Source organism: Bombus pascuorum, chromosome 7 (genome assembly GCF_905332965.1).
Source record: "Bombus pascuorum chromosome 7, iyBomPasc1.1, whole genome shotgun sequence".
Taxonomy (NCBI): Eukaryota; Metazoa; Arthropoda; class Insecta; order Hymenoptera; family Apidae; genus Bombus; species Bombus pascuorum.
The window spans coordinates 16,268,073-16,289,178 of NC_083494.1; the positions used below are offsets into that span (position 1 = coordinate 16,268,073).

Genomic DNA, 21,106 nt, shown 5'->3' on the forward strand with positions numbered 1-21,106 from the left:
ATACGAAATTTTTCGCAATTTTTGTTCATGTATATCAAGATCGTCACTCTGAGAAAAAAAGATCAATCGATTAATTTATAAAGTGAAAATATTTCCGAAAGAATACATCTTATTCGGCTAGTAATGACATCTTTCGTCGATAGAAAAACATACAAGTGTGATAGATCGAGCGCGATGCGCGGTTGAGCCAAGTTTTACGACGTGTATAGCGGTTAATGTCTTCTTGTTTACATTATTCGTATTATTTGGTGAAATCGAAAGAAAGAAAGACTTGTATATCTTAAGAGAAAGAACCACAAGAATGGATAAAGCTATTCGAAGTAATCATATATCGTACGTAATTTCATTTTATCTTTTAACATTTATAAGAATTTGAGGTTTATAAGTACGTACATTTCTGTAACTATAAATTGTTTACAATGAAAATATACATAAGAGGCAGTCAATCGATGAAACGATAATTTAACCAGTAATGTATCGGACTAATATTTACGTTCATCGACGACACGATTGTTTTCATATAAATTTTTAACGCAGAGGTTCGATAGACATTCTCTCTTCATTTCATCTTTTTTATTTTCCTTATTTTTAACAATATGTTTGGCATTGACGATTTTTAACATTCGTTTGCATTCCAAAAGCCTATTCTTAGTTTTCCGTAGTTCCTTCTTCGAAGTTCATTCGATAAAATCCTGGTATAATGGTTTTTGAAACGAATTTTCGCACTTTTCCTAATGACGATTTACTTTTATTTTCGAGTTCATCTTGCTTACGACAAAAGTCGCAAGCTGAATGAAAAAGAGGAGAGAAAGAAAGGATCCTGTAAGCACACATATACGCAAAGCTACATTGTCGTTTTTTCAAGTTATATCATCGAACACACGTTTACCTCGAAGAGATTTTCTTTGCAAAAAGTAAGTAATTACAATGTGATTAAATACAACGAGAAATAGAGCACAACACTTGCGCGTTACAAACTGGAATCGAATTAATCGCTTAAAAAAAGATTGTACACTTGTCGAGAATACGGCTGATTCTGTTGAAGATCAAGTTTTGTTTATTCAAATTTAAGTAAAAGTGGTTTTGTATTTCGAAAATAATTGGCGAAATATGAGTTTCAAAAAATTGGATTGTTTCTGTACACTTGACTCGTAAAACGATCATTAGTTTTCAAACATCGGAAGGAAAGTCGCAACTTGAATGAATTGCGAATACGAATTTCTCGACCCGCGGCTACAAACTGTTTTATCATGAACTTTTTACGCGCGTTTACCAATAGATTCGTTTCTATAATCGAAATCGAGCACAAGAAATTAAATGGAGCGAAATCTTATTGGCAAGGAAAAAGGAAGAGAGAATAAAGACGGAAAGACAGAATACGATCGATCGATCGAATAAAGTTCCAATCGCGATTGTTTTCGATCCCATCCGTCTCACCGAACAATCGATAGATCAGATCGGTGAATGACAGACATTTCGGAGAACCACGATAGTTTGTTAAAATGATGATTGTAACAAACGCTACGTCAGGAAATAACAGAAACAGGAAAGCGCGATACATCAAGGCACGAGGCTATCGTACGCAAAGCGCGACAAAGATAGAATGAACGGCGAATAGATAGGAAGTTTGAAAGGCAGAAACAGATAGAGGAAGCGAGAAGTGGGGGAACCGATGAGCCAAGAAGGGGTGAAAGAGGAGGAAGGAAATCGGTAGAGAGCGATCTTGAAGCAGAAAGTGGGGGAGGGAATGGAGAAGGATAGCGTGAAAAAGAGCAAGAGGAAAAGAGAGGAAGAGCCGAGGAGAAACTGATCGAGAGTTAAGCTATCTGGTAAAACAAACGGACGAGGCTGGACAGTGGGTTTTCTACTAAAAGACGGGATGAAGTGGCAAACGGTTTGCGTTGTTCATACAACTAGTGACGCGCGCTCGGACTATTCACGTATCTCTGATCGGCCGAGGACTTAATACACTTGTCGACTTTCGGTTGTATGTTCGCGTTGCGTCCGTTTTTCGTTGCCCCGGCTCGGCTCACCTGGCCTCGCTACGCCACGAGTCGCATCGCCTCGTATCGCTTCCATCGGTTCGGTTTGACCACCGCGCCGCGCTGCGCCGCGTCGCGACATCGCGTCTTCGTTTTCTGTCCCTTTTGCTTTTCTTTAACATATTTTTGATCGATCTACCGAACGGTGAATTGATTTGGTTGTTCATTGCACGTCACGATCAGTGCTGCTGTCTACCGCACGCTCGCACGCACACGCGCGCGCGCGCGCGCACGCACACACGCACACACACACACACACACGCAGTCCTCCGCACCACGAGGATCATGGACGAGGAAAGGATCAAGCTGTGAGTTCGAACATCCCTTTCGAATTCGATCGGATCGATTCGGATCGGGTCGGATCAAATCGCCTCTCCCACCTACTCCCCACCTAGTAAATTCACCGCGTCGCATCACGTCTTTGCGCAGCGTACCGCGCGCTATGATTACACGTTCGTTCTTACAAAGATCGTCGCAGTATCCTGGCGAATGATTTTTATCAAAAATACATCTTTCATTAAAGAAATGGACACCGATATTATTAATTATTTAGTCTCTTGACCACTCTGTTACATAGCAGAAACATTCGATCTCTCTGCTTATGCTAAATTCCCCCATAAAAATTCTACGACTTCCGAGCACTTATTCCGTTTACTTTCGAGCAATTATTTGTTTTTTTTAAATCACTTTTTCTCTGCTTTTTCTCTTACATCATTTCTACATGCTCAACTCACCATAACTTCGATACCGATAAAATCAAACTCGAAGGCGCGTCCATTTCTTGACAGCCATGCTGTATGCTATACTATAAAGTAGGAAGTGAATTTCGTTCAATATCTATCGCAGAGAAGAAGAAAAAATATTTGGGTATTTTTCACGGTATTTGAACGTGACAGAGATGCGACTGTACGTTTGCTATTTATGCGCAGTCGATCATTATCACCTGACGTTTAGCTACATTTGCAGTAAATCTCGTTGTAAATTGTAAATCTCGGAATGGTAATACTTTGAGATAACTCGAAAAACGAATTGGCGAGCAAATAGACGCATGTCGCTACAAAAAATTTTACTCATCTTTAACATTTTGTATTTTTACTATTATTATCAGACAAGAATACAAGAAATACCGGAAGTCAATCCAATCAAATATAATTGGTAGAAGCAATCAGTGTGATTAAAGTATATGTCGCGTATAACACGACCTGAATACCGTGTATGTATGTATTATTCGTCCGGTTCGAATGATTTTGCACACGGCATTACTGTTAACCGGAATCGTAGTATTTTTGTCGTAAGAAGTCATTCTTACGGATAACGATTTAACGAATGCGCATTTGCACATGTTATCCTCGATGATATCTTGTTAGATAGCGAGCTACGTGAGAAACGATAACGATCGTTAAGAGGATCACGCGCGATCTCACGTAAGCGGCAGTTTCCACCTCATCACCGACTTTTCTTCCTGAATTGCTTGCGCTGCGCTATCCTACTTTCGATCTTATCTCGCGCGAGTTTTCCCCCTTTGAATTTTAGGCGGCAATCTTTAACCACTCTAATTACGCAAAAGTCAAGAAACAATAAGAAATATCATAATCGATAAACAATTGATAACAATAGTAAACAACGATATTTCTCTATCGGTCTATGTATGTATAATATCTATACGTATGTGTAACGTGGATATAATGCTGGATTTTCCAGCAAACGATCGAAATAAGAGGGACGTGTAAATGCGTATCTATCTATTTCTGCTTTGATCTATTTACATTGAAGTTATTCGCGACAGTGAAATTTTTTTTCTCACGATAATACGTTCAGGGACGCTCGACACAGATCGGGCCAAAGCGGGATTAAGCGATCGAGCTCCACCGTCTTAAGTCCCCTTCACGCGCGTCTGGAATGTTCTACCTCTCTTTTTCTCCTTCTTCTTTTGTTTCTTCTATCTTCCTCGATTTTCTAACGAAAACCGAGCACCATCTTCTATTTCGTACTTTAGACTTAATCTGTTTGCGAGATAAATCCCCGATTTAGGTTATGTGTAATAGAAATCAAGCAATGATTATGTATGATAATAAATTCGGTTGTAATTGTTAACGTTCGTTTACAGTTATCTTTCGCGTGAACGAAAACAAGGAGAAAGGAAAACATTACGGGCCAAAGGATCGTAAGAATAGTTTAGTTTCGATTATCTAATTGGTAATCATGTGCAAATAGTAGTGACGAAGGCAGATGAACGATAACGGTATAGAATATCATGAAAACGAAGAGAAAGCAGAATGTATTACGAGTCCCGCGTTCCATAACTTGACAGAAACCATTTCCACGGAATTGATCGCGTACATGATCACCACGTTCATCGACTCTGTTTTATTGCACGTGGCTGCAACAACATACGAGCACGATAGAAGACAGAAATCAATTGGTTGTTCTGTTTATTGGTTAGATTCGAAGACAAGGCTGTATACGGATATGGGACGAGCATTCCACCGAATAACAATGAGATGGATGAGAACGAGGAGACCTCGTCGAGGAAGGTGATCTTTTGCGTGCACGGCAAGCTTTCTGGCTGTTGTACGGTTGTGAAGGGCGGTGCTACATCGGTCGATGAAACTACCGAAACAGCCGCAACTGCAGTTACTATCACCGGTACCGGCATCGGCGGAGCCGATTTTCAACAAACTCCTTCCAGTAAGATTCTTCCAAATTTAGATCCTATCGACTTCCAGTCAGGCGATTGGTTGGATAAAGGCTATCTTCTTATTTAAAATATTAAATGGATTTATCGATTATCCACAGCTTCTTAGCGTTATCAATTTCTAGATTACCCTACCTTTACAAGTTACCCTCTTTATTTTACCTTACGTCCTTCAAATTTGACCATATAAACATTATTGCTCGTATTTGTGGATCAAGCGACGTTTAATGTAACAAACTCGACTTGTTTTTCACCTCTTCAGCAGTCTCAAAGAGAAGATTTATGAAGCTGATAGCTAACTCAAGCGGAACATTAGCGTAGTTTTAGTATATTCACGTGTTTGTCTTCCTGGTATATCACAGCGACTGTATTGTTCCGACATTTATCTTTCGACCAAAATTCTGTCAGATCAATGTCTGATAAAAAGTTTATCTTTATCATTTTTCTGTTAAATGTTTTTCTAGCTGTACCAGAAGACCATTGTCATAGGGAAAGAGACGAAGAGATCGATAAAAAGGCAAGGAAGAAATTACTACTTGCTAGTACGCTATGCGTAATGTTTATGATAGCAGAAATCGTAGGTAATCATCATGTCGATGTAAGAGCGAAATACTTGTACGATAAATGTTCAAAAAAATTAGATAAGAAAGTGAAACAAATGATTATTTTTAAATGGAACGATCGCTCGGCTTTTCAGGCGGAGTATTATCGAATAGTTTGGCGATCGCAACAGATGCTGCACATCTATTAACCGATTTTGCATCGTTTATGATCTCTTTATTCTCGATATGGGTAGCAAGTAGACCGGCCACGAAAAAAATGCCTTTTGGATGGTATCGAGCGGAAGTAGGTGTAAAAGATTTGCTATTTCAAAATTGATTATTATTCCCTCGTTCTTTCGTTTCTTGCTAGCAGACGGCATATACACGCACGTATACACGCATGCATGCACGTACGCATACCATCAATAATATGTTCATCGTTATTCGCAGGTGATAGGAGCCTTGACGTCGGTTTTACTAATATGGGTAGTTACTGGAATTCTTTTTTATCTGGCAGTCGAGAGAATAATTCACAAAAGTTTCGAACTAGATACCACCGTCATGTTGATTACCTCTGGCGTTGGCGTTGCGGTAAATCTAGTGTTAGTGATATATTATATTCAATTGAAACTATCGATCGTTCGAACTGATAAATTAAATCAATCGCAGTCACGATGTAACACATTTTGAGTAACATCGATACAATTTTTGTATTGCAGAATGGGTTTATCGCTACATGAACACGGCCATAGTCATGGACACGGTTTAGACAAGCCGAATCGAAATATAGACAGCGAGAGACTCGATGAGGAAAATATATCCCACAACAGGAAAAATATCAACGTTCGCGCTGCTTTTATTCACGTTTTAGGAGACTTCATACAAAGTATAGGGGTTTTTGTTGCAGCATTGGTTATTTATTTCAAGGTATAACTATATATGCATATGTACGCAACAGTTCTTTCCAATATTTTCTTATGAACGCGAAATTAATACACACTGGTAACAATTACAGCCAAGCTGGAGCATAGTCGATCCAATTTGCACTTTCCTCTTTTCACTGTTGGTGATATTAACCACGGTTGCAATAATCAAAGACGTGATGAACGTTTTAATGGAAGGGATTCCAAAAGGATTTGAATATTCCCAAGTGGAGAGTACATTTATGCAAATCGAAGGTGTGATGAAGGTGCACAATCTTCGTATCTGGGCGCTTTCGCTGGATAAAACCGCGTTATCCGCGCATCTTGCGATAAGTAAGCGCATTCGAGCTCTTGTTTCATTAGCAGTTTCAGCTTTTGTTTCAGTCTAAACAAATTGTTTTCTTTTTCATTTTTTCCAATGAAGAACCAGGTGCGAGTCCTCACAATATACTGCGTACTGCTACTAGAAATATCCACGATAAGTACAAATTTTTCGAAATGACGCTTCAAATAGAGGAATTTGATGAACGAATGGAAAATTGTAAACAATGCAAGGCATTATCGCAATAGTTGTAAATTTTTTGAGTTACATATACTTTTGAGCTACCCTTCAGTGTTTATACACATGAAGTTGGACTATAAGAGATTCGCACGATTTGTAAATAGCTCAATGTATTGAAAACGGAAGCAACCTGCTGTTTCAAGTATACATTCTATCGCGATTAAAAAATCTATAGGGAAGATATTTTAACCTCGCAAAGGATGTCAATTACTTACAAACATTGCAATCGATACAACGATTTATTCATCTATTAGTGGAACAATGATTTACTGTCTCTCTCTCTTTCTCTCTCCCTCTCTCTATATCCTTAATATAGAAATTATGTCTATTTATTTTAAACATGACTTTTAACGACGTAATCAACTTATGTAATCATATAATCATGAAAGAGAATGTATTTACATTTAAACTCACTTCGAAATTGGTAAAAAAAGAATAATCATGTAAACATATGGAAATAAAACTAAAATGGGAGAGAAAAAAGAATAAATTAAAAGAAGAGATTTGTGTTTAATTTATTTATATCCTGATATCAAATCGTTTTCAGATTGAAACATTTTGAACCAAACCGCCAAACATATCGATATATATCTTGTTTTTATTATCGAAGTTGATTACGCTATGCTTACAACTTCAGGATGTTATGTTTGTTTTGCGTTGTACGATCGTACAATCGTACATAACCTTTTAAATCTTCGTTACGTATCAAAGACAGCTGTCAAAACGATAGTTATGTCGGAAGAAAATTTGTCGAGTTCTGAAAATGACGGGAGAGATGTTGCAACGCTATCAGAATTATTTGACAAAGCGTTCGAGCTATTTAATAATATCAATAAAACAGATGAACCTACCAACAGTTCCAAAGTTCAGGTACTAATTGTCAACAATTATGTATAATTCTTTTTGGGATCTTCTCTTTGCTCCCCAAATTGCGTTTCTCCAAATTTTGATCGGAAATACAGTTGTTCATAAAAATCCTGCACTCGAATTAAATATCACAAATTTTTAAATGTGCATAAACAATTTATATTTTTCCTACATACATACGTAATACATGTTTTTTATTTCTTTTTGCTATATGTCAGTCTGATATCAAACGTACCATGAATATGTTAGAACAAGCTACAAGACTAGTTTCTATAGTCGATATGTTTAGCCAAAATGAAAGTTTCGAAGAAGTGGCTACGGAAAACATCAAATATTTTTTACTGCCAGCGTTCCTCGGTACACTCGCTACAAAAATTTGTAACGCAGATGATCGAATGCACATCGTTAACGTAGCTGAAATTTATTTCGTGGATTTTTTGAAACGCGTTAAGACTTATGGTTTGACCAACATCGAAGTGCCCGATATTAATTCGGAGCGTGAGAAAGGAAGCGTATCCGAGAGAGTTCGAACGAATGCTGAATTAATTACCGAAATGGTAAGTCTATTCATATAAATGGTTTACAGGTCTCTGAAGATCATTACTGTAAAAATGTTCTTCATAATAATACATCTACTACATGCATATGTATTATATTTGTAGGTAAATCGACGAAACACGAAACTACAGAGATTCAAAGAGCAAAAAGAGTTGGAATCGCGTTTGGAAATTTTGAAGAAAAGTCTGTCCAATCCAAATATAGATGATGAAGTTAAAAGAGAATATTTCGTAATGCTTATCAAATTATACGTAAATTTGACAATAGAGGAACTGAACTCGTTAGCAGCCGAAAAGCCAATTTTGGAACATATGAAAAACATGGGAAAATCTGGAACCATGTCTACCCAGATTTCGCAAAAACGTAAACCACCTGCTCCAAAACTGCAACCAATTATTATCACTCGAGATGAAGTGGAGAAAAAGGTGTTTGGAGTTGGTTATCCTAGTTTACCTGTTCTTACTGTTCAAGAATTTTATGATCAACGAGTGAAAGAAGGAGAGTAAGTAGAGAGTCGTACAGATGTAGATCAATGCTTTTAACTAATTAGGATTTAACAAATATTTCAACGTATTTTTATCTTAGCTGGCCCGATCCTTCACAACAGCATCAAACAAATTCGAAATGCTTGCAAGATTTAGTAAACAGACAAGGAATGGATAACGAAGAAGATGATATCAAAAAAGAAGAAACGATTGAAGCTGATGATCCAGAAACCTTGAGACAATTACGTGCCATGGATGAATATAAAGATACACATAGAAGAGGATGGGGCAACCGTGCTAATAGGAGTTGAACATGAAAAAATTCTGTTATATTATATATATGTATGTATACATATATATATATAATATATATATATTTCTTAATATATAATATATATATATTTCTTAATATATATATATATATATATTAAGAGTACTCTAGTACATAAGGTTTCTCCTTTGATCTTCTATGTAACATCATATTGGTACCATTTGCATTAAGAGATGATAAAGATGGTATACTGTTTAAAGTAATATTACGATCAGTTACGTAATAATTTAAAATAAAAGAATTATGCGTTTTTAGAAAAATCGCTATTTTATTTTGTCATTCATTTTTCCATGTATCTTCGCTAGACATTCTGTTTTTTTTCCTTAAACAAGAATCACACGCACCTCGTAGATACGATTCACGTCAATTTGCGATTGTCATAAAGTAGTATTCTTTAATTAGTTATAATTAAAAAGTCAATGTTACAGACAAGTAAGTTAATGGTTAATCGTGATTGGGAATTGGCAAGAGCGAAAGTAAGGTTTGAATGTTTGAAGCATTGACTAAGGACAAGATAGACGTGATAATATATGAGCGTGACATTATATATATATATATATATATATATATATATATATATATACTGGCATGGATAAACACTCAAGTGACATGAAAATGGTAAGAGTGTTTCCTATAATATTTAGATGAAACAATTTCCTATTGAGATTCTACTTTTTTAATTGTATTCTCAAAAATGTGAATTTACATCAATATCTAGTGTCTAATCGTGATTATTTATTTCTACATTTACTAATTTACATTGTGATGAAATTCATATTCTAATATTTTCGCAAAAACGACATGCTACAAAGTAAATTTTATAGAATATCTTGCAGTTGTAGAATGTGCCAGCTTCTGTATGATTATCTTTTTCTAACAGTTATCAAAGTAGTTTTTTTTTTTTGAGATATCTCTTTCATTCACATATACATAACTACTTTTATAAAAATGCTTCTATGGTATTATATCTGTAGTATTACTCCTGTTAATATACCATATATGTAAAGTTATTACGATTTAAGAATTCATGTAATGCCTTTAAAAAATGAGTCCGATAAAGACAATGACAAATTATTTTAATCCTCAGCTATTAATAAAGAAGATTTTCCTAGATAGAGATTTTCAGTTACCACATTTCTTAAAACTTGTAATCTCGCTAGCATTGGTGATATTCTTTATGAAAAAACATAAAAACTGTTTAAAACTTTAATTGAACATTAGGAATAAATCGCTTTTTCTATGTTCATTACAGAAAAGCTGTTTTGGGAGCAGAAACAACATCCAAGATACTATAAGCAGCCAGCAACAACAAACAATCAATGATCTTCTTAGAAATCATTATATAATGCAAATCAAAAATGAGATTATTAATTGTAGAATAATTATAAAAAATGTATTTAAAAAGAGTTTCAATAAATCAGAATAGTTTAACAGCATTTTACAATCTTGTTATTTATATTGTACACTATCCGAAATCCGCAAAAAACAAAATATTAAATTGGGAAATAATTAGGATCACCCAAAACGGTTTCGAAAAATTCCAGGAATATGATGTTATTTCCAAGGAATCGTAAAAATTGTGCCAACTCCTATGATGTTATATCTCCTGACAAGAAATCTTCGAAAGCCTTAGTCGAAAATTCAAAAATTTATGTAAAATTTAAGCAAATTCTTAGAATGTGACGTCATTTCTCAGAATCGCCAAAATTCCTGGAATACGACGTCATTTCTCAGAATCGGTGAATTCGTTCCACCTCTTGTGATATCATGTTCTCCTGATACAGAATCGTCGAAAACCTTCATCGAAATCTCGTAAATTTAAGTTTTGGAAAATTCCTGGAATGTGACGTCATTTCTCAGAATCGCTGGATTCGTGTCACCTCCTGTGACGTCATGTTCTCCTGATACAAACCCGTCGAAAACCTTGGTTCGAATCTCGAAAAATTTAAATTTCGGCAAATTCCTGAAATGTGACGTCATTTCCAAGAATCACCAGAATTCCTTAAATATGACGTTATTTCCAAAAATCTCCGGATTCGTAATACTTCCTGTACGTCATATTCTCCTGATACAAAATCGCATAAGCGGTGCTACAATTTGATCGAAAATATCAACTTTGACGAATTCCTGGAATATGACATCATTTCCAATAACAGTGGGAATATTAGAAAACGACCCATTCACCGCGAATGACGCGAACTAATTTAATGGTGAACAAGACTATTTTTCGAGATTCGAATTTTAGAGTTTTGTTTTAAAGTTCCGCCACCTTACTTCTCGTTAAAGGATTAGGATTGGCCATACTACAATAGCTGGACAGGCGATGAACTGATTAAACTGCCGATTAACTTTAATTAAACGTTTATTGAAATAATTCAGTAATGAACAATGTACAAATTATATAAATTGCATAAATTCTATTACGAATATTAATATAACTTAATAATAATCTTATGATATTCTTATCCAGTAATAATTTATTCAATTCTACTTAAAAATAATTAATATGCGGAAAAATACAATAGTCTAAATGTATATACGTAAAATTCTCATAAATTACGTTTACAAATCCGTTTACAATCCATCTTAAAGCTATATATGTGTATATATAAATATTTACATAAGTGGGACAGGAGAAAAATGATAGTTGGATGGAGAATTGCCTAGTACTAGGTGCGTTGGACGGCTTGGCGTCGTCTAAGATTTATGTTGTATGCTGAATCGTCCAAGCAGGAATTCTGGAAGCCCAGATTCGTAACAATTGAAAACTTATCTCTACTTAATTCACATGCTACAAATTTTGTATTTTAAAAGTTGTATTTGAAATTGTGTTTGGAAGAAAATTAAAAGAACATCAACAAGTCATTTCTTAGAACAGCCATGTTTGATTCAACAGTTCTTGCTAATGAAATTCGCACGTTGAAAAACCTTCTTGTCTAGCATTGCTCGTATTGTTTATCTTTGCCATATACTATCGCTATCTTCGTTTAACAATAGATATATATCTGTCCTTATTGCACACTATCGCTTCCTTTGTCTAATATTTGTATATATTCGTGTCCTTATCCCACAATTGTGGGATTCTTTGTCTACGAACAAACCATGTGCTGACATCTGTCGAAGGTGAAAGGAACAGCGACTTGGGGCATGTGAGGATAGATGGCAGTACATGATGTGTCCGTAGACAAAAATACAAGATTGTGCGACAAACCATGTGCTGACATCTGTCGAAGGCGGAAGGAACAGCGACTTGGGGCATGTGAGAATAGATGGCAGTACATGGTGTGTCCGTAGACAAAAATACAAGATTGTGCGACAAACCATGTGCTGCCATCTACTAAAGGCGGAAGGAACAGCGACTTGGGGCATGTGAGGATAGATGGCACTACATGGTGTGTCCGTAGACAAAAATACAAGATTGTGCGACAAACCATGTGCTGCCATCTACTAAAGGCGGAAGGAACAGCGACTTGGGGCATGTGAGGATAGATGGCACTACATGGTGTGTCCGTAGACAAAAATACAAGATTGTGCGACAAACCATGTGCTGCCATCTACTAAAGGCGGAAGGAACAGCGACTTGGGGCATGTGAGGATAGATGGCACTACATGGTGTGTCCGTAGACAAAGAACGCAAGATTATGCAGCAAGGACAGACTATATGAACGGTCCTTAACAAAGAGGGCAGTAGTATGCAACAAGGACAGATGCGTATCTCGTAGTAACATGTGACATAGGCAAATATATAAATCAATTGCATCTTTTAAGCGCTCCTTTTGCGATCGTATCATCCTAATTAGCCCCTGAGCTCATGTCCTATACTCCCTTTAACTGTAAACGACATGAATGAAGGTTCGTAAACCCTTCTCAATAGACGATGATCGTTAAACGATTTCAGACTTTCAATAACACCAAATAAATTTATTTTTTACGAATATTATTAAAAAAATTACAGTACTCTTATATTTAATTTATTATGCTGTAAGACAAGTGAAGCTAATATTTCTTCTGTGCGTTACACTGTAGCGATTTGCCACTGTTTTTCGAATCGCCACTAAACGCCTGCTTTCGACCAACTCCGTATGGTGTCGCCAATATCGCACGACTTTCTATTTCTGATTCGACGATAATTCTGATTCACCCATTGCCTGTTACGAGAAGACAATTCGCTCGCGATTCTTATGCTCAATTCTCCCAATAGATTAGCATCTACAGTTTCTAGATTTTTACGAAGTCATTTTGGATTTTACAAAGCGTAAATTGAATTTGAGATTTCAATCTACTTCTATATTCGAAGTTCCTTCTAGTTCCAAGTAACAAACCGAGTTACTTCTGTAAGGAGTTATTATAAAAAGGAAATATAAAAAAGTAATAATAAATATCGTATACAAGATTATAAACAAGTATATGGTAAAAAGATTAGGATTATAAATATTTTAAGTTTGATGTCATGAAGTAGAAACAGATGAAAATGGAAGTAAAACTAAACGAACCACATCGAATATTAGGTCTATCTTGTACTTAGTCGATGGTTTAAAGTATCGGAAAACCAGATGGCGCGAACGGTTAGATGCATGGGTGGCGCAGGTGTCAGCACGAAAACAGCAATGGTGTGGGTGTGAATCAGTGTGTAAGTATACGAGTGGGAATCGTATGCGTCAGCAACAGGTTGTCAAGTTGCGAGAACACGTTTTCGCGTTTTCTATTTTCAACGTAAGTTAAATTCGGAAAAGCGGGAATTATGCGAAGGCGCGAAAATTTGTTGGTTAAAGTTTCGAGATAGACTCGTTATGTCGAGTTCAGAGCGACGAGTCGAGTACGATTTTATTAATGAGATGGTTGTGATTCAAAGGCATACATCGAATATATTTGTTCTTGGAAGTAGCAAATAATCTCTTCATGCATGAACTATTTATTTAGTTGTAAAAAAATTTCTTAGCACGATCAAACGCTAATGAGTTGTTTCTTCCTTTGTATGCTTTCTTTCGAGGATTCATGCAACCACATCGACCACTGTCAATTTAGGCTTTATTTATGGAATAAGATGATCGTGCAAGCGACGAGAGGACATTTACGGATCACATCTACAAACAAATGTACGTATTTCATTCACAAGTCTCTTACTACGCGTGTTTCCGCGCAAAATTTTCCATCATAGAAAAAGGTTAGAGACAATAACATTTACATTTTTCGAAATCTTTGTTCATAGTTGCATTTTTCATGAAACATACGTATGTTCGCGCTTTCCTTATCTGGATCTCGATAGACAAATACGTATACTTTGCATAACGTAAGAATCTATTTGAATTTTTGTTTATTCGTATTTCGTGCCATTTCCTTTCAACATGGATTGTTTGAAAGTGTCAGCGATACTTCCTCGAGGCAATGTGTATGTTAATTTGATTTGTGTCCTACTTTGAAAAGCAGATTATAAACTTCTTAAAAAAATGTCACGATCCGAACTGTTGTAAACGAAATTACGTATCGTATCGACGTACGAGGTTTTTGAACGATCGTTTTTAAAAATTTATCTACGTTTAAGGTTATTGTTATTCGAAATTTTGTAAATTATCGTACTATGATCAGAGTCTGAACGTTTTTTTATTTTTGCAGACACCTGGGAGAACAATTTTTAAATAGCAGATTAATAAAAGTCGATACTCTTCAAAGCTTACGTAACAAAACTTTGAAAACAATGGAGAGAGCACAGACAACTACGTACATAGGAGGTGACAACCACCTTTTAGAGTATTGGGAAGAGTATCAAAAAATGATGGAGGAAACCAAGCTATTGGATGATTACCTCGAAGAGGAATATCCACGTAACTACGACGGTACGTAGTTTTCTCTTACTGTTTGTCTTTGTAATTGATGATAACGATTATCGTGACAAAGAATTTAAATTGACTTTCAAAGACGGCGAAGAGGAAGCTGAATGGTTACGTACAGCTGGTTTAGGACAGTTGACGGAAGCATGGAAGGCTGGAAGAGAAGTACTGCCAGACGAATTGGGGGCAGCATTACGTCCGTTATCGCGAGCACAAGCTGAAGCAGTGAGACGTCGCGTTAAGTCGCTCAATCATACGGTGAAGCAGCGTTTTAATCAACGACAACGTGTTCGTAAACCGGATATTAGAGATGTCTTTAAAGATATAGAGGTGCGAATTATAAAATGTATATCACATAGAAATTTATACATTGTAAAAGGGAACGTCGAAAGGTCAATTATTTTTTGTTAACTGTTCGTCGTTAGGCATCCAGTACTGGAACGAGATCGCGCAGTGCCACGCCCGATTCTTTAGATTCCGTGACAGGTGTAACGCCAGAGAACGCTTCGCCTCCGTCACTGGCAACAGTTACCATTGACGATGCTCGTCGTACAAGGTAAGACTCGTTTGTTACGCTTTTCCATACTCGTAGTCACTCGTACACGTGTTAATCGTATTTTATTTTTTAAGTACTGTCACCGTACCAAACTTTGTATCGGTTTTTCATCAATTACCGAACGATTGCAAATACAAAGAAACGGTACGTAGAACACCGAGCGCGCCATCGTCGGCGATAGACACGACGATAACATCGGGATCGGTGTTTCCTTTCGGAAATGTCTCTTCAGGCGGATGGGCCGGATACTCGTTACGAGGAGACGTTGCTAACGATTCAGGTATTCGACGTTGCAACGACACTTTTCCTGATTCTTTTTTCACATAATCATAGGATCACAAGGGCACGTTACGTTCATTTATAGAAGGAATTCAGCTAACGAGCTACCAGAGATTAGGAACGATACACGTGTCGAAACCCAGTATACAAAGACGAAGCGGAAGCGATCCTAGCGAAGTGGCAAATGCGACGGATATAGGCGACGCTATCGAGAACGCTCCAACGGATACTACGTTGAGGTGTGTTTCTAGGTTTTTAGGTCGGAAAATTTTAATTGAAACATCGTATCGCCTCGATCGATAACGTGATTTGGATTACGTATGAAATTTTAGAAGAAATTCGGGGAATCACGCAACGGTAACCCGAAGTCACAGCAGTCTGTACGGATTAACGAGACCAGTGGACGAACGTTTGATCGCTCATCCGTTGAATCGAACATCCTCTCACGGTCACTTGAGTTTCGAAGAAATGTGTAGAACGAACGAGGTAAACTCGGAAATCTGGAAGTCGGAAGCTCTTGCTTTGGCCGACGATGTACAGAATCGGCTGGGAGTAGAAACGCTTACGCAGCGTGATTTGACCAGGTTACAACCATTGCTGTGGCTTGAACTTACCGCTGTATTCGATAAATATAATCTGCCATTGAAAAAGCGGAAACCGAATAAGCGTCGGACGAAAGGTTCGCATCGATACTAGTAAACTGCTTAACCAAAAAGTAAGACTCGATGTTATAATTACCGAACACCGTTATATTCGTAGCTGGAAACTTGTTCGGGGTTTCGTTGTCGACTCTTTTACTTCGAGACAGTCAATTATCGTCCGAGGAGAGTAATATTCCACTGGTATTTCAAAAGCTTCTTAACGAATTAACAAGACGAGGGATAAAAGAGGAAGGTATCCTTCGCGTTGGTGGACACAAGCAAAAAGTACATTTTCAACAAATCGAAATTATCAACGAAGATCGATATGCCAAATACATACGTATGGAATAAATGACACTATCGTTGTTTCGTTCAGGTCGAATCGATGTGCAGACAGTTGGAAATGGATTTTTATTGCAAGCCGAAAGAAATGGACAAGTTGTTCAAATGCATGTCGTGCCACGATTTGTCGGCAGTTTTGAAAAAGTTGTTGCGTGACCTGCCACAACCGCTGCTTACCGTAGAGCTTATCGACGCTTTTTACCAAAGTCACGGTAAGTTACGAACGTCTTAAGCTTAAGATGTTTTCTACTTTCGGTTGCGCTCTCGTTTCGTTCGATGCGCTACATTTCCAAGAACGTACACACACACACTTCGACGCGTGACTTTCTCTTTTTTTGCCATGTATCTTGTTAAATAAAAGTTTTTGTTTTTATTCTCGTATGCGCAGGAGTGAAGGATCACCAGGAGTTGTCGCACGCATTGAACTTGCTCGTACTGTTGCTGCCGATAGAGAATCGGTGTACTTTGAAGGCGTTGGTTAAATTTTTCGAATTGATCGTGGAAAATCAATCGTCGAATAAAATGTCGATCCACAACGTAGCGATGATAGTAGCACCGTCTTTGTTTCCACCGCGATACATTCATCCGCGTGATCGTTCCGATTTGACCGCTCAGCTTAATATGGCTGCCATATGCTGTCAGGTAACCGAAGTTCTTCTCGTTAACGGCAACAAACTGTGGTACGTACCGAACGAACTTTTGAATCAGTTACACAGACATTCCGAGGAAGAAAGATATCGAAAGTATAGAAAAAAGTTTTATTGATGTTTGTAAGATTCGAAGGAGGGGGAAAAAAAGGGGATAAGATAACAAAAGAGGGCTTGTCCGTTTCGCTTTAATAAGTTAATCGACGAATGAATGATTTCTGAGAGGTCATTGCCGGCAGTTTGTTTAATCGCATTAGAACTCTTAGAGCCGAACGACACAACCCTTGGCCCGTAATGCCATCGCAATGGCACCGAATTACATAGTTTGCTAGTCGGTGATCGACTTTCAACGTATCTCTATACGCGATGATAATTCGCAACCGATCGTTCGTTCGAGATGCGATTAGTTTTACCGATTTTCACGCGCTTCAAGGTGCAATAGGAAGAGATTCTATAGAACATCTTTGGAGATGTTTGCGTGAGAATAACAAATGTAACGTTCGTGAGGTGAAGATACGATTCGGCGAGAGAAGAGCTCGTTGCCGCGATAAAGTTTCGTCTCCGATCAATCGATCGTACAGCATTTCGAAGTTGAACTTGCCTGCGTGTTAGAAAAGCCGCGTTATTCGCTCTGGTGCTACGGGTTAAACGGAAATACTAGTTAAAGCGCGAATTGGGACGAAGCTACGAATAATTAATAAATTTACAGATTTCTATGTCGCGCAACAGCGTGACTTTAAGAAAATATGCGTTGTACCGTGTGTGAGTATTGTAATTTATTACTAACGATAGCGTGCGTGCGCGTTCGTGTGTGCGTGTGAAGATTTTGCAATTTATAGCACAGCTATGTGGTAATATCTAGTTTATTTTCTAACCGCATCTTCCCGTCATCTTTCCTTTTTACTTATAAACGCGTACCGATAATTTATCGTTACTCGTTTCGTAATATCGCTGGAAGCGAATGAACGAAACGAAAGGGAAGCGCGCAACGAATCGTCGCAGATTTTCGCCTAACGTTGACGCGTTCCGTTTCGCCAACTTCGCCTTTCTTCCATCCTCTTTGATGCGCCATATTACTGTAAGCGATTGTACATATTACTCGATGTAAGATCGTTACATTTGTGTCAATAAAGTGCCAAAGAAAACAAATGCCGATCGCAATTCTTTCATCCAGTGTTGGTTCCTTGTTGCGTCTGCGTGACGAATTTTTGCAGAAAGTAAACGTAAATGTTTCACGTAGCAAACGCTTTCTACGCGTTGGCTTGCGAAGGATGGGGAAAAAGGGGAAAGAAAATGGAAGGAAAGAACGAAGGGAAATAGGAGATTACTTTGCGGCGCGGTGACTAGATTTTTTTGGGAGGGAGGAAGATACACGAACACGGTGGAACGAACGATCGAATCAGCGCACAGACGCGATCACTTTTTCGAGGTCGACGTCACCGATGATAGGTGCGAAAAGATCGTTGGCTAGTTCCCGGGGGCAGGATCCCGTCAAGATGGGAAGGACGAGCATAAGTTTGACCATCCTGGCCGACGATTCGGTTCTACCAGCGAGATGTCGAACCAGAGTGTCCACCGCGGTGTCCGTTGCTCGCGACGTCAAACGTATGCCGTTCGCCGTCTCGGCGATCTCTGAATTTCCAGGAGAAAAAAAAAAGAAGCTTTAGAGAAGGGGAGAAAACACTGTCGGCACGGAACGTTGGAAAAAATGGTGCTCGTAGTTGGCGAAGATCGTAGACGCGCGGGGTGCGCGCGTATTCGTGCGTAAAAATAATTGATTACCGGGTCGACAGAGGATCAAGGTTTCCAGAATCGAGAGCTCGACTCGATCGGGACGCAAATTGGAGATGGTGGCTCTCGCCGCGGACACAGCGCGATGGTGATGGCGTTCGGTGTTGTCAGCGTGTCTGTCAGCCGTCGAGAGGGTCGTTTTTGGAAAATTAGTGAAATCGACCGGCCAGATCGCAGCTCGCAGAACGAACGCCGCAGCCCATCCTCTTCGAAGAATCTTATTCTGTTCGTCGAAAGCGAGCATCGAAAACTCTCGATGCTGGCGAGCGGCTCGCACGGTCGCGAAGAATATCCGTGCCGCGACTTCGTATCGTATCGTGTCTCCTGGAAGCAATTGCGCCTCGTTAGCATCGCGCGTCCCCCTCGTACGACGCTATCACCTTCCGTTTTTCTCTTTCGTTTTGTTTCTACCGTTTCTACCATGCGACCGTTCTACCGTGCGATTTCGTTTACCAGCGACAAGAATCGTAGGCACTCGAGGAGAATAGAGGATCCGTCTCATCGACGAGAAAGACAGTCCGTTATCGACGTTAACGTCGGTCGCGTGATATCGCATCGTTGGGTTTGCAGCGACGGCCGTCTCCTTTGCGATTAGAATCGGTGCTACGATTCCTGGGTCCAAAGAAGATGAGAGAGATACGAACGGCGGTGGCGGTGGCGGTGGCAGCGGCGGCGGCGGCGGTGGCGACGACGATGCGCGAGAGAAATGACGCGCGACGGATGCGATCTTGTTCCGAACGCGCGGTCCTCTCTCTTCCTGAACGGCTGGACAAAAGACAAAAACGACGAGCTATCGTCTGGCGTTCTCTTTGTCCAAGGATCGACTGTTTATACGATATTATCGCGGTAAAAATAATGGTCGCGTCGCGTCGACACGTCGAGAAGAGGCTCGCGACACTCGCTTTGTTTGCATCTCGTTTCGCTGGCCCCGTACGTCGTACAGTGGCCGGCGTACTTGCGTTCGCGATCGAAGTCGATTCGATTATGCTTACCTGCCGTGTTCATGCCAACGGTAAAACACTTGTTCAGGCGGCAATACGGACACCAATTGCGTCTCGCTTTGTCCACGAAGCACGCTCCGGTTCCGGCTGAAAAAAGAAAGGGGCGGAATCGCGAGATCTCGTCTCCGTGATCAGCTGGAATTTCGAACGGTAGGAAAAGAGGAGAAATATCGCGAACCTATGCAGGTGAATAGGGCGCCGCGACGCACCGACCGCTTGAAGAAACACGAACAACCGTCGCAACAGTAAACCCCGTAATGTTTCCCGTAAGATCGGTCGCCGCAAACCTTGCAAGCAACCGGCGTCGGCAGCGTTCTTCCTGTGATCCGCGATAAGGAATCGAATTAGTCGATCTTCTCGATCGGCGAATCGTATGTCAAGCACTTACCCATCTTTCTCCCGCGGAGAATCGTGCACAACGTGGAATATTCGGAAGCGAAGAGAGAAGCAGAGACGCGAGAAGAAGAGTCGGAGAGCTCGGGGTTCGTCCAGGTGGACGTCGAGGGTTGGACTGATCGCGCATACAGTGCAACGAGACCACGAGAGATCGAGAGAGTACGAGGGGCGCGCGAACGTCAGCCGGGTCGTCAGACCGCGAAAAGACAATATTTACCGAGCATCGTGGAGAAATCCATGTTGGCGACAGGTTCGAGAGCGGGAGGTGTAGCGCAACGCTTTGGAGGACGACGCGTCTCTCCTTCGACAAACGACAAGACGAGATCGAAAGCTATTCTCTTTATTGCGCGTCGGAAAACTAATCATACAGGAACTGTACAAAAAAGCTGACATTTCTTCGAAGCGGATAGGTCGTTCGCGCGCCTTGGATTCGCCGCGTTCCATGCGCTCTATCGGTCGATCGAATCGTCGACACGCCTCTAAAACTAGTCTACCGTAGAAATCTGGCTTACGAATCGACTCGCGATTTTTATTTACAATCGAGTACCTTTCGTTGGCGAATACATGTATACCGTTCGACGAACGTAAGCGTCGCACGACTGCCAGTAAACGTGTCAGGA

General features: G+C 39.3%; 4 protein-coding genes across 10 annotated transcripts; 3 read left to right on the forward strand and 1 right to left on the reverse strand.

Moving 5' to 3' along the window:
• The first annotated feature begins 69 nt into the window (after nucleotides 1-69).
• Nucleotides 70-7,010, forward strand: LOC132908886 (proton-coupled zinc antiporter SLC30A2-like). 4 transcript variants are annotated; one of them, XM_060963298.1, is made up of 9 exons: nucleotides 811-914; nucleotides 4,150-4,378; nucleotides 4,486-4,730; nucleotides 5,202-5,318; nucleotides 5,435-5,583; nucleotides 5,730-5,881; nucleotides 5,999-6,206; nucleotides 6,295-6,535; nucleotides 6,627-7,010. In XM_060963298.1, the coding sequence occupies exons 2-9, from the start codon at nucleotides 4,272-4,274 to the stop codon at nucleotides 6,770-6,772; spliced, it is 1,365 nt and encodes a 454-aa protein (XP_060819281.1). In that variant the 5' UTR covers nucleotides 811-914; nucleotides 4,150-4,271; the 3' UTR covers nucleotides 6,773-7,010. The 4 variants fall into 4 exon arrangements, with proteins under 4 accessions (XP_060819282.1, XP_060819279.1, XP_060819281.1 ...); XM_060963297.1 differs by lacking the exon at nucleotides 811-914 and adding an exon at nucleotides 2,217-2,350; XM_060963299.1 differs by lacking the exons at nucleotides 811-914; nucleotides 4,150-4,378 and adding an exon at nucleotides 70-333.
• A 388-nt stretch (nucleotides 7,011-7,398) lies between these two features.
• Nucleotides 7,399-10,441, forward strand: LOC132908889 (immunoglobulin-binding protein 1). 2 transcript variants are annotated; one of them, XR_009658449.1, is made up of 6 exons: nucleotides 7,399-7,634; nucleotides 7,850-8,188; nucleotides 8,294-8,691; nucleotides 8,775-9,016; nucleotides 9,434-9,623; nucleotides 10,258-10,441. XR_009658449.1 is itself a non-coding variant. In XM_060963305.1 (5 exons), exons 1-4 carry the CDS (start codon nucleotides 7,497-7,499, stop codon nucleotides 8,983-8,985), a joined length of 1,086 nt encoding a protein of 361 aa, XP_060819288.1. In that variant the 5' UTR covers nucleotides 7,399-7,496; the 3' UTR covers nucleotides 8,986-9,016; nucleotides 10,258-10,441. The 2 variants fall into 2 exon arrangements, 1 of the variants encoding a protein (XP_060819288.1); XM_060963305.1 differs by lacking the exon at nucleotides 9,434-9,623.
• Nucleotides 10,442-13,547: 3,106 nt separating this feature from the next.
• LOC132908884 (rho GTPase-activating protein conundrum) lies at nucleotides 13,548-18,447 on the forward strand. 2 transcript variants are annotated; one of them, XM_060963294.1, is made up of 11 exons: nucleotides 13,548-13,635; nucleotides 14,031-14,101; nucleotides 14,619-14,839; nucleotides 14,922-15,163; nucleotides 15,259-15,389; nucleotides 15,464-15,669; nucleotides 15,754-15,907; nucleotides 16,001-16,347; nucleotides 16,428-16,594; nucleotides 16,686-16,863; nucleotides 17,040-18,447. In XM_060963294.1, the coding sequence occupies exons 3-11, from the start codon at nucleotides 14,701-14,703 to the stop codon at nucleotides 17,414-17,416; spliced, it is 1,941 nt and encodes a 646-aa protein (XP_060819277.1). In that variant the 5' UTR covers nucleotides 13,548-13,635; nucleotides 14,031-14,101; nucleotides 14,619-14,700; the 3' UTR covers nucleotides 17,417-18,447. The 2 variants fall into 2 exon arrangements, with proteins under 2 accessions (XP_060819277.1, XP_060819276.1); XM_060963293.1 differs by having other exon boundaries at nucleotides 13,610-13,718.
• LOC132908890 (nuclear receptor subfamily 2 group E member 1) lies at nucleotides 18,146-21,085 on the reverse strand. Of its 2 annotated transcripts, none has more exons than XM_060963307.1 (6): nucleotides 20,479-21,085; nucleotides 20,269-20,409; nucleotides 20,082-20,177; nucleotides 19,543-19,854; nucleotides 19,081-19,413; nucleotides 18,146-18,930 (listed from the first exon to the last, which is right to left on the reverse strand). In XM_060963307.1, the coding sequence occupies exons 1-6, from the start codon at nucleotides 20,480-20,482 to the stop codon at nucleotides 18,698-18,700; spliced, it is 1,119 nt and encodes a 372-aa protein (XP_060819290.1). In that variant the 5' UTR covers nucleotides 20,483-21,085; the 3' UTR covers nucleotides 18,146-18,697. The 2 variants fall into 2 exon arrangements, with proteins under 2 accessions (XP_060819290.1, XP_060819289.1); XM_060963306.1 differs by having other exon boundaries at nucleotides 19,501-19,854.
• Nucleotides 21,086-21,106: the final 21 nt, after the last annotated feature.

Bases quoted from the DNA above. Each gene is read 5' to 3' on its own strand.
- LOC132908886 (XM_060963296.1), top strand. From the start codon at position 793: ATGAAAAAGAGGAGAGAAAGAAAGGATCCTGTAAGCACACATATACGC. The intron at 4,731-5,201 runs GTAAGATTCTTC...ATGTTTTTCTAG, and splicing joins TTTTCAACAAACTCCTTCCA to CTGTACCAGAAGACCATTGT. The intron at 5,319-5,434 runs GTAATCATCATG...TCGGCTTTTCAG, and splicing joins TATGATAGCAGAAATCGTAG to GCGGAGTATTATCGAATAGT.
- LOC132908889 (XM_060963305.1), top strand. From the start codon at position 7,497: ATGTCGGAAGAAAATTTGTCGAGTTCTGAAAATGACGGGAGAGATGTT. The intron at 8,189-8,293 runs GTAAGTCTATTC...TTATATTTGTAG, and splicing joins CTGAATTAATTACCGAAATG to GTAAATCGACGAAACACGAA. The intron at 8,692-8,774 runs GTAAGTAGAGAG...TTTTTATCTTAG, and splicing joins CAACGAGTGAAAGAAGGAGA to CTGGCCCGATCCTTCACAAC.
- LOC132908884 (XM_060963294.1), top strand. From the start codon at position 14,701: ATGGAGAGAGCACAGACAACTACGTACATAGGAGGTGACAACCACCTT. The intron at 15,164-15,258 runs GTGCGAATTATA...GTTCGTCGTTAG, and splicing joins ATGTCTTTAAAGATATAGAG to GCATCCAGTACTGGAACGAG. The intron at 16,348-16,427 runs GTTCGCATCGAT...TTATATTCGTAG, and splicing joins GAATAAGCGTCGGACGAAAG to CTGGAAACTTGTTCGGGGTT.
- LOC132908890 (XM_060963306.1), bottom strand. The intron at 19,855-20,081 runs GTAAGCATAATC...TCTTTTGTCCAG, and splicing joins CGTTGGCATGAACACGGCAG to CCGTTCAGGAAGAGAGAGGA. The intron at 18,931-19,080 runs GTAATCAATTAT...CTGGAAATTCAG, and splicing joins CTTGATCCTCTGTCGACCCG to AGATCGCCGAGACGGCGAAC.